Genomic DNA, 12,360 nt, shown 5'->3' with positions numbered 1-12,360 from the left:
AAGATTGCAAGCAACCAGAAAGAAACCATTCAAATACTGTGGAGCTTCAATAATGACAACACAGTATTTAGCAGCTTCAACATTAAAGGAACAGAGGGGTTGGAATATAATATTCTAGAGGGCAAAAGATCTAGGATTACAACCAGGAATCACCTAACAGGCAAAACTGAGTATAATCCTACAGGGGGAAAAATGGATTTTTAATGAAATAGAGGACTTTCCAGCATTCCTAATGAAAAAACCAGAGCTGAATATAAAATCTGACTTTCAAATACAACTCTCAAGAGAAGCCTAAAAAGGTAAATAAGAAATATAAATCATAAGGGATTCAGTAAGGTTAAACTATGCACATTCCTACATGGGAAGATGATATTTGTAACTCTTAAGAACTTTAATATTATTAGGACAGTTACAAGGAGTATACATAGAAAGAAGGCACAGGTGTGAATTGACTATGATGGGATTATATGAAAAAATTAAGGGGTGAGAAAGAAGAATGCACCGGGAAAGAGGGAAGAACAAGATGGGATATCTTAAAAAATACAAAATTAAGAGGTAAGGAAGAGGGATGCACTGGAAAAAGAGAGAAAGAAGAGGTAGAATAGGGTAAATTATCTCATGTAAAAGAAATGTGAGAGAGTCTTTACAGTAGAGGGGAAAATGGGGGAGGGGGTAGCAGACAACCTTCAAACTTTACTCTCATCAGATATGGCTCAAAAAAGGAAATAACATACACACTCAATAGGGTATAGAAATCTACAGAGAAGTAGGAGGGGAAGAAGATACGAGAGACAGTGATAGAAGGGAGGGAAGATTAAAGGAGGCAGTAATCAGAAGCAAAACACTTTTCAGGAGGGACAGGATGAAAGGAAAAAGAGAAGAATAAATAGGAAAAATAAGATTGAGGGAAATACAATTAGTAATCATGACTGTAGGAAAAGTTTTATAGCAAAACTCTCTGATAAAGGCCTCATTTCTCGGTTCTCTCTATAAAGAGAATTGAGAAATTCTAAATTCTAAAACTTTGGAGAACTGAATCAAATTTATAAGAATACAAGAAATACAGTTGATAAATGGATATGAAAGGATATGAACAGGCAGTTTTCAGATGAAGTAATCAAAGCTATCCATAGTCATATGAAAAAATGCTCTAAATCACTATTGATCAAAAAAATGCAGAGTAAAACAACTCTTAGGTACCACCCCACACCTCCCAGACTGACTAATATAACAGAAAGGGAAAATGACAAATGTTGGAGGAGAGGTAGGAAAAGTAGGACATAAAGCATTGTTCGTTGGTAGAGTTGTGAACTGATTGAACCATTTTGGAGAGCGATTTGGAACTTTTCCCAAAGGACTATGACTGTGCATGCCGTTTGACCCAGCAATAACACTACTACGTCTGTATTGCAAAGAGATTTTTTTTTAAAAAAGGAAAATAATCTGGGGCAGCTAGGTGGCACAGTGAGTAGAGCACCGGCCCTGGAGTCAGGAGGACCTGAGTTCAAATCCAGCCTCAGACACTTAACACACTTACTAGCTGTGTGACCTTGGGGAAGTCACTTACCCCCAACTGCCCTGCCTTCCTCCCTGCAGAAAGGAAAAAAAAAGGAAAATAATCTATATGTACAAAAATATTTATAGCAACTTTTTTGTGATGGCAAAGAATTGGAAACTGAGTAGATGCCTACCAATTAGGGAATGGCTGAACAAGTTATAGTATATGACTGTGATGGAATACTATTGTGCTGTAAGAAAGGATGAACAGGATGCTTTCAGAAAAACCCGCAAAGACTTATGTGAACTGATACAAAGTGACGTGAGAACAGTTTACACAGTAACAACAATATTATACAATGATCAGCTGTGAGACACTTGGCTATTCTCAGCAATACAATGATCCAAGACAGTCCCAAAGGACTCGATGAAAACCTCTTTCTACCTCCAAAGAAACAACTGAGCTGAATGTAGATCGAAGCAAACTTTTTATTTTATTTCTCTTGGGCGTTGTTTTGGTCTTTTTTCACAACACGACTAATATGGAAACATATTTTTTCATGATTGCACATGTATGACCTATATTTAATTGCTTCCGCTCTCAATGAGGGGGGAAAGGGAGAGGGGGAGAGACTTTAGAACTCAATTTTTTTTAAAAAAATGAAGGTTGAAAATTGTTTTTACGTATAATTGGGAAAAATAAAATATTTTATATAAGAAAGAATAATCTTAGAATGGTATTAAAGAGGAGAACCATTGGTTTTGGGTGAGATCTAACTTAGAATCATTGATTTAGAGCTGAAAGGGACTTCAGAGGCAACCTAGCCCTGCCCCGTCATTTTACAGATGAAGACAGTAAGGCTTAGAGAGTAAGGCTTACAGTGGCCACCTAAATATTAAGTGAAAGGGCTTGTATTTAAACTCAGGTCCTCTGACTCTAGGTCTAGTTTGGTTCCCACTGTACCTACCAATTATTGACCCTTATTTCTAAAATTAGATTTTATTGTTAGAGTTGGCAGGAAACTTGCGGTCAAAAAGAATCAGAGGCCACGGATTGGTACATAAGGATCACTGCAGGCTGAATACTGACTTAGTTTTAAAATGTATTATTATATATCTTTTATTGTATTTTTATTTGTTTTCTTAAATATTTCCTAGTTGCATTTTAATTTGGTTCTGGCTGTCCTCAGGAGTGTTGAGGGCCACCTGCAACATGCAGGCCATATGCTTGACACCACTAGTTTAATACAAATTCTTCATCTTACAAATGTGGAAACTGAGGCCCAGAGAGATTGACTAGCACACCCGTTTCACAAAATTAGCTAATAACTCAGCTGGGAGATAAATCCAGATCTTTTAATTCCTAGGCCACTGGCTCATTCCACTGTACCATAAAGTTATTTTGTAGAAGAGCACAATAAAGGACCAGTTGACCTGATTCCTATAACGATATTTGTTATCCCATAGGCATCAGAGAATAACCTTGGGGATAATTGTCTCCGATATCCAGGAAAGCATAAATCTCAATGTCATTTTTTCTTCTTCTCAGGTTTCATTGATTTCATAGTGGAGCCAACGTTTTCTCTTCTCACGGATTCAACAGAGAAAATTGTTATTCCTCTTATAGAGGAAGCCACAAAATCTGAAAATTCTCCCTTTGCATCAAACAGGTTTGAATTTTTTCCTGCCTTTTCTTTGTAAGTTTCTTGAGATAAGTATTGTTTCTAAAGACAAAAGGGAAACTCTTACGGAACTTGTTATATGACACTGCCACCTGGTGGCAATATGGTAGAGCTACAATTGCAACTACTCAAATACATTAGCATGCACAAGGTACTGGATTATAGACTTAAAAGCACCTTAGAGGTCATCTAAAACAACCACCTCATTTTACATATGGGGAAACTGAGACTTAGGAAACGTGACTTGCTCAGTTTGAATAGGTAATGAGCAAAAACTGATACTATCTACATCCTATATTTTTCTGAGAAGTTAACAAAGAAAGAATTAATTTCAGGAGATTTTTTTAATGTTTAGATTCACTATGTATTTTCTGAAGAAGACCAGTAATATGTATATCTGATAGCTATTCCTAAATGTCAAAAAGATGTAGTTCATTTTCTGCAAACAGCATAAATATTATTGATAATAATACAATACTAAGCAAAAACTATCCATCATCTTTAGTGTTCTGGGATCTCTATATATAATCCATTGTGAGACAGTACCTGTTCTAAATCAACTTTCATGAGAAAAAATGACAAATGGATACAACCAAGATCTACACACTTTTCCCGAATCTCCAAAAGAATTCATGCCACTTTTAAAATGACTGACATTTAAGCTAACACTTAGATAGTATTTTAAGGCTTGCAAAGTGCTTTACATATGTCATCTTATTTGAGCCTCACAATAAGCACTGAGGAAGGTACTATTATTGTGGGGATTTGTTGTTGTTGTGGTTGTTACCATTTTACAGATGAGGAAACTGAGTGAGTCTCAATTCCAAAGTTATCTGACCCTAATAGGTCAGGACTAGATGGCTACCAAACTCCCTTGCAACTTTAAACATTGGGGGTTGTTTTTCCAAGAGAGTTGGGAGAAAAGGTGTGCTGTGTATGTGTATGTGTGTGTGTAGTTTATTTCTCAATAGGTCAGAGTCTTAAGGCAAGGTAGGTAATGTACTGGATAGAATGTTGTAGTCAGAAAGACCTGAATTCGAATTTTGCCTCAGATACTAGTAAGCAGTATAATTCTGGTCTAGTACAAATCCTTCATTTTATAGATGAGGAAACTGTGTTCAACTTAGGGGAACGCATTTGAAAGAGGTCACTGACAAACTCAAATGAGTTCAGAGAAGGAAGAAAGTGAGGAAGATTTAGCTGAGAGAAGAGAAGATCAGGGGTGATCTTGATCCAGCATGAATCACTGTTCAGACACTGTCATGTGGAAGAGGATATAGGCTTGTTCTCCTTGTCACCAAGAAACAGAACTAGGAACACTCATCTAGACTTAATGTGTAGAAAAAATTCAAAATACTTAAAGCTATCCAAAAGTTAAATCAGTTGATTCAGGGAATTGCAGGATCTCCACAACTAAAAGTCTACAAAGGGAGTACTTGTCAGAAATACTATAAAGAAATTTCCAGTCCAGGTATGGAGTTGGCTTCAATACTAGGCTCAGCTCTGAGATATTGTCAGCTGTTATAATGACTCCCACTAGAATGTAAGCTCATCGAGGGCAAGGAACGATTTGCTTATTGTCTTTGTACCCTTTAGCATCTCAGACAATGCCTGGAATACAGTTCACATACGCTTGCTGAATTGAATTGTAGGTTTTTCAAAGTCACAGAGTTGAATCTTGTAGGAGAGCCAGTGTTCATGAATGGGACCACCGTCAGCATGACACCTTGGGTTTTAATAATGGCCTCTCCTTTCTCCGAATATGATTGGTGCTACTCTGCTTAGTGGCCTTCATCGCCAAGTTCAGCTCTGGGCCAACTATGATTGAGTTCCTAACGTTGCTTAACCTAAAAAGCAACATTTTCTCAGAGTTGGACTACCCCTGAGCACCCTGGAATGTGTAGCTGCTGGAGTACAGGGCTCCCTACCTTTGGAGGAAGGAAACGGAATCTAACAATAGTGGCCCTGTTTTCCATGCCAACTGCCTTGTGTTGAGGGAATTTAATTGATTCATTCAACAGGTGCTGTGCACCAGACATTGTGTCAGGCACGAGGGATAGAAAAAAAAAATAAAAACAGTCCCTGCCCCCCAAGGAGCTTACTTTCTAACTGAGAGGAACAATGTACACACAGATAGTTTTTGTTGAGTAGTTTCAGCCATATCCAACTCTTCATGACCCCATTTGGGGTTTTCTTGGTAAAGACACTAGAGTGGTTTCCATTTCCTTCTCCAACTCATTATACAGATGAGAAAACTGAGGCAAACAAGTGTCTAGGGCCAGACTAGAACAGAGGAAAATGAATCTTCCTGACTCCAGGCTATTACCTAGGTGCCAGTGAATAATAATTTATGGGTTTGATTTCTGGTTTCTTCTTCACATATCCTACCTTCTGTTTCACATGGAATGGGCAGAGGGAGAGGTGAGGGAAAGTCTTGTCATGTTTTTAAATAAAATTTTGAACAAATTTTCTTTTCTTTTGTAGCTCACCTAACACTGGATCTTTAAGTATTGGGGATGCTCTAAAAAGGTCAACTGTTAGAAGCAACATAAGTGATAGGTCTAATTCCTCAGACTATTCTCTTGCAACAGTGGACCTGAAGAGCTTTAAGAACAACTTGGTGGACATCATCCAACAGAACAAAGAGAGGTGGAAAGAGTTAGCAGCTCAAGGTATTCTTGAATACATTTGCCTTTTTTCCATAGTGATGCCTCACCTAAATACTTTGGATTATTTTTCATTTTACTGTCTCTCTCATAACATGTTTATGTTCTATAGTCTCTCTCTCCCTCTCTCTCTCTCTCTCTCTCTCTCTCTCTCTCTCTCTCTCTCTCTCTCTCTCTTTCTGTCTCTCTTTCCCTCTCTCTCTCTCTCCCTCCCACCCTCTCTTTCTCTCCATTTCTCTCTCTGTCTCTGTCTCTCTCTCTCCCTTCCTCCCTGTCTCCTCTGTCTCTTCCTCTCTCTCTCCCTCCCTACCTCTGTCTCTTTCTCTCTCTGTCTCTCTCTCTCTCTGTCTCTCCTCCTCCCCCTCTCCCTCTCCCTCCCTTCCTCCCCCCTTATCCTATTACCCTCCACACCTTCTCCCTTTTACTCCCTTTGATAGTTTGGCTTTAAGTCTTCTAACATTACGAAAGTACAGTGGATTTGAAGAATGAAGACTCTGGGTCAAGACTTGGCAGGGGTCCTTCCAGGCTCTATTGTTCCATGACTACCTTGTTCTTTGCATTTGAAATAAGGATTTCTTGCATCATATACCATAAGAGGTTGACGTTTCTAATTGCTTTAGCTAAATCATCTGTTTGGCTGATCACTTATCTCCTGAGATTGGGAATTTATCTCTGGAAACTGCAGTGCAACAAACCTAGCTTCTGTATTGTCTGATATATTTGTTATTATCAATTCATCACCATTCCAAAATCTAGGGGATAGGGTTAATCAAGTCATATCATCTTATGCTTGTACAGATCTTTCTCAAATCACTTTCATGTGTTTATACTTCAAGTCTGCAATGGATCTGTGATCTCACTGATATGGCTCTTTCCTCCAGCAGTAAAGATTGCAACCATCCTCTTCTCACCCTGCATGGTTCTTGCTCATGTTCTCCCCAAGTGATCCACAGAGGATCTATTAATGTTGAACATACTGAATCCTTTCCCATGTCATTGAATTTTACACTAGGAAAAGGGCTTCACTCAGGCTATCAATTTATTAGCCCTTGTTCTTATTACATGAATAGTTAATTTGCTTCTCCAGTCACACATTTCCTAGTTGCTATATATTACCCCTTTATGTTTATCTGGCATGGATGAAACAAATTATGAAGAACAAGCCAAGAAGCTTCTAGAAGTAATGGAGAAGGTATCTTCTATTCAAGTTGTTAGCAAGTGCCATAATCTAATGACACTAATCACGTAGCTCTCAATTGTTCTTTGGGTCAATACTATTTTAACTCTCAAGAGGTCATGGTATTCTAACAGAGAGTATTTTTTCCTAACAAATTCTAGTAGAAACATTTTTAATAACAATAATTACTGGTTTTAGCTATTATTCTAGTTAATTCTAGACAATAACAATGTTTATATTATCAAAAGTTTGTGATGCTTTATCCTTTTTCCAAAGGGAACAAAAGCATATAAAAACAAAAGGCAAAAGAAATTTAAAAAAAATAAAGCTCTCAAAAGTCAATACACAGTAATTGGTTAAGTTCCAACCAGTGGTATGCTGGGAAATTTAATAACCTGCAAAAATTAACAGAACCATAAATCAAGCCCTGATTTGTAGTATTTGCCAATTTCTGAGATGTCAATGCTAAAAATTTAACAATCAGCACCTATGAGGTGGTAGAAGCTGGCTTCAAGGTATCTTGGGTTCCAACTACCTCATTGTAAGGTGTGAATTATGTACAGTGATAAGCAGGAAGCAAGTTCTTAGATTAAAAACCAAATAGAAATCATCTTTGAACACCCAATCCTCCTCTTCTTCTATATCAACTAACCTAATGATGAAACTAGACTGCTGTGACTCTCCTATGGTCAGGGGCTTTATTTGCTATATGTGTCCCTGCACTTTGCCATTCTTATGGTCAATTTATATTCATTTGATCCTACTTTTACTTTCACATCTAGGAACTAGCACTGCACCAACTCCTTCATCTGCCAATAAGTGGATGAAATCAGGTGTTTATTAGAGAAACTTAGTATAAATTTCCCCCCAGCTTACTGTTTTCCTTCTAATCTTGGCTGTACTGGTTTCGTTTCTGCCAAACCTTTTTATTTTCATGTAATCAAAATTATCCATTTTACTTCCTGTGATCCTCTCTGTCTTGTTTGGTCATTAACTCTTCCTTCATCTATAGATCTAACAGGTAATGTTTTTCCATGCTCCTCTAATTTATTTATGATATGACCCTTTGTGTCTAAATCATTTACCTATTTTGATGTTATTTTGGTATGCATTATGTCTAGTTTCTGCCAAACTGTTTTCCAGTTTTCTCAGCAATTTTTGTCAATTGGTGAGTTCTTGCCCCAAAAGCTTGACTCTCTGGGTTTATCAGACATTTGATTACTATGCCCATTTACTATTGTGTAACTAATCAATTTCACTGATCCATCACCTACTTCTGTTTTGGTGATTTTGATGATTGTTTTTGATGCTTAATTGGAATGTAGTTTGAAAACTGGTGCTACGAGGCTTCCTTCCTTCACATTGTTTTCATTGATTCCCATGATATTCTTGACCTTTTGTTTTCCAGATGAATTCTGTTATTATTTTTTCTAGCTGTATAAAAAAATTCCTTGGTAGTTTTATTGGTATGGCACTGAAAAGGTAAATTAACTTAGGAAGAATGGTCATTTTTATTATGTTAGCTTGGTCCACCCATGAGCAATTGATATTTCTCCAGTCATTTAGGTCTGTTTTTATTTGTGTGAAAATGTCTTGTAATTTTGTTCATATAGTCCCTGGGTTTGTCTTGACAGGTAGATTCCCATGAATTTCATAGTATTTGCAGTTATTTTAAATGGAATTTCTCTTTCTGTATCTTCCTGCTGAGTTTTGTTGGCAATATATCTGTGTTGTCCAACTGGAAGTTTATTCCCTAGTAGGCAGCTACTTCTCTACTCACAGGGGTTATCTCACAGAGGTTATTCTCTGCCCTTCGTTCTCAAAGAGGACCATGACATCAGGGAGGTGATGCCATGACATGCAAGTGAACTGGATTTAAGTGAGGCAGAGCTGTGCAAAGTCACCAGCCTCACTTTCTCCTCTGGAGCCATCTAGGTCCAGTACCCAAATATGGATCAGGACAACTGGAGATGGCCCAGGATGCAATGGGGGACCTTGTCCTTTTCAAGCTAAGATCTTTAATAGGTCTCAGTTTGATTGAGGCAGCACCCTTCAGTGATTAAGGCTTAATTGGTAATATATAGAAATACTGATGATTTCTGTGTGTTCATTTTGTATTCTGCAGTTTTTATAAAGTTGTTAATTGTTTCAACTAGTTTTTCAGTTGATTCTCTAGGGTTCTCTAAGTATACCATCATATCTAAAAACTGTGATCGTTTTGTTTCCTCATTGCCTATTTTTATTCCTTAAATTTGTTTTTCTTTTCTTATTGCTATAGCTAATATTTCTAATAATTTATTGAATAGTGGTGGTGGTAAAAGATATCCTTGCTTCACCCCTGACCTTATTGGGAAGGATTCATGTTTATCCTCATTACAGATAGTGCTTGCTCTTGGTTTTAGATAAATGCTATTTATCATTTTAAGGAAGGTTCCATTTATTCCTACTCTTTCTAATGTTTTAATAGAAATGGGTATTATATTTTGTGAAGAGTTTTTTCTACATATGTTTATTTAATCATATGATTTGCGTTGTTTTTCTGAAATAGCCAGTTGTTAAACCATTAACGCAATCCCTTGAGCTATAGGCTACCATAGCAGATCTATTACACATTGTGCTATTTGCACGTACCTGCCAAACCGCTATTTTATGAACTGAGTATTACATCCCCTGCCTATATGGCTTCTCAGAAACTATCTTCCAGGCCTAGAATATGTTCCTTTTCTACTTCCAGCTCTTAGAATGCCCAACTCCTTTTAGAGCTCATCTCAGGAGCAATCTCCTTTGAGAAGCCTTTTCCTATCCCCCTCATCTTTAGTGTTCTCTCCTTTCCCTAATTAACTTGGATTTATCTGTTTCCAACTTTTATCTCATATCTTCATGTGCAACCCCACACCCAGAGAGTTGCAAGCTTCTTGCCTACAGGGACTCTTTCATCTTTGCCTTTGTAGCCCCCAGGGCCTAGCATAGTACTTTACGCACAATTGGAACTTAATAAATGTTTGTAGAAGTGAATTAAATTGAATTAAATTTTGTTCTTTCTTAGACACAAAGTGCTAAAAAAATATTGTAATATAACTAGAGTAAAACAGCCATGCTGGCTGTGTCACCTTGGATAAGTCCCATAACTTCTCTATGCTCTAAGCAGCCCTTTAAGAAGACAAGTTTCAGAGCAGGTGTCCACCTGCGTTGATATAGGGAGTTCCTTAGACCAAATGAAATCAAAAGTCCAGGCCAAAAGAAACAAGTGTAACTAGATATCGTTATATGGTTTAACTAGATAACTATTTTCCTCTCCATCTACTTCCCTATTCAGTAATGTTTCACAGTCTACCAGGTCTGAGTCACCAAAGGTTCAGTCCTCTTAAATATACTTGACTTATATGTCAAGAAAGTAAATAAACACAATTTAGAGATATTTGTAGTATCAACTAAAACAAAATGGGCTCTCACTGATTAGTCAGAAAATTTAATTAATTCAGAATAGACTTTTGCAAACAAGTTAAATAGTATCTTTTTATAGCACCCTCAGATCATTCTCATGAAGATAAATGAATGAATAAAAAAAAATTAAGTGTTTACTATGTGCCAGGTACTGTGCAATCACTGAGGATGAATATATTACATATATATATACATACATACATATATATATATGTGTATACACACACACACACACACACACACACATATATATATATATATATATATATATATATGAAATAAAGACAGTCCCTGATCTTAAGCAGCTTACATTCTAAAACAGACAACACAGATAGGAATGTTGTGGCTAGAAAACAGCATTTTGGTCTGAAAAGTCACAAAGACAGAACTAGAGGGCAATAGATTGACAAATTCTTGTCCAGAAGCAATGGTACTATTGATTTGATTACAGTTCTCAAAGTAAGAAGTGAAAGGGGGAAAGCAGACAATCAGGAAAAGATTCTGATGTACATATGTGAAAGCCGGGCAAAAAGATGGAGAGAGTTGAAGCATGAGACTAGGGGTGTGGATTTGGCTAAATATAGTGTGCTACCCATCACAACAAGACACCAAAGTGGGGACCCCAATAGACTACTAATTAAGTGGTACCTCACTGAGTGCCTTAGATCCTCAAAGGTGGTCTTTGGAGGTCTGGCTAGGAGAAGACAGCAGTGACAAGGCTGGCCTTGCAGGAACATCACTAGAGTGAAGAGTGAACAATAGAGAGGCCTGTTTGCCAGTCCATTATTTGGAGGTAGCTATAGGAAAAGGCTTAAACTACTTTCCAAGGGTAGGGAGAAAATCATAACCTTTCTGATAATTTTATTCTGTTTTAATATTTTTCAAGTTCTAAAGTTCTTTACCAAGAAGCACCATAGCACCAAGTTTGTAAAGGAATCTCAGGGATTTAATGCATTGAAAAGGCTGAACATTTCTAACCATTGTAATGGCTACTGACAAACATGCCCCATTGAACATCATTAATTGGTTCCATGAAAACTCTTAGAAGGAATAGTCTTATAGGAACCAATTACTTCCACAGGAACCATGCCAAAACTGGGCAATTGGCCAAAAGATATTGCAATAGAATTTTACAGTGTCATGATGGGGTGTAGTTATCAGAGCCATTACGAGCCCAACTAGACAAGTGGTATCTACATGGGTAGAGGGGGAATAAAGTGTGTTTTCCTCCCAATCTGGGTATTGCCTAGGGCTGGAAAAATGCCACGAAGCACACATAATCCTGGGAAGCCTAGAGAAGCTCATCCCTTCTTGCCCTGGGTTACCACCACTACCCCGTGGTCAAGTTTCCAAGAAACCCCTTGTGGAGAGAGGTCTCCTCCATCACTGCACCAATATTATCTCATCCAACCATGGTGACCTGTAAATATGTCACCTGTTTGGAGACCCATGACAGATTAAGTAATCAATACTAGTCAATTGTTGGTGAAGAATCTTGGCTTGGGGTGTGAGAGCCACTGTCCACCCTCACATACAGGGTCAGAATTCCCACCTAGTGCTCTATGATTTATAATAGAGTAATGTGACCACAAAATGACTTTGCTTTATAGGTCTGGTATGCTTGTTCTGTAAATGCCATGCTGTCTTACAGACAGCTCTATTATTATGCTTATGCACTTACTTCAAAGATATGGAATTTTCTCTCCTACACGGAACCCAACCACATATACATACATGCATACGTATATTTGTATATACCAAACAAATATAATTAGAGGGGGCACTGACAGTTGTGGAGGGTGTTGATTAGAAAAGGCTTCACGTAATGCTTGAACTAAGTCTGAAAGGACACTAAGGATTCTTAAAGGCAGAGGTGAGGAGGGGAGTATATTCT

The 12,360-nt window shown here is 37.6% G+C and overlaps 1 protein-coding gene across 1 annotated transcript in view; it reads left to right on the top strand.

Annotated features, from left to right (window-relative positions):
* PDE1A (phosphodiesterase 1A) overlaps positions 1–12,360 on the top strand; it is a 367,894-nt gene that overhangs the window by 316,894 nt on the left and 38,640 nt on the right. Inside the window, exons 12-13 of the mRNA XM_036746309.1 lie at positions 3,047–3,167; positions 5,664–5,851. Of these exons, the coding sequence (XP_036602204.1) occupies positions 3,047–3,167; positions 5,664–5,851 (309 nt within the window). The remainder of the gene's footprint in view (positions 1–3,046; positions 3,168–5,663; positions 5,852–12,360) is intronic.

This window comes from Trichosurus vulpecula, chromosome 2, assembly GCF_011100635.1.
Source record: "Trichosurus vulpecula isolate mTriVul1 chromosome 2, mTriVul1.pri, whole genome shotgun sequence".
NCBI lineage: Eukaryota > Metazoa > Chordata > Mammalia > Diprotodontia > Phalangeridae > Trichosurus > Trichosurus vulpecula.
This window is presented reverse-complemented; position numbering and strand designations above follow the sequence as displayed.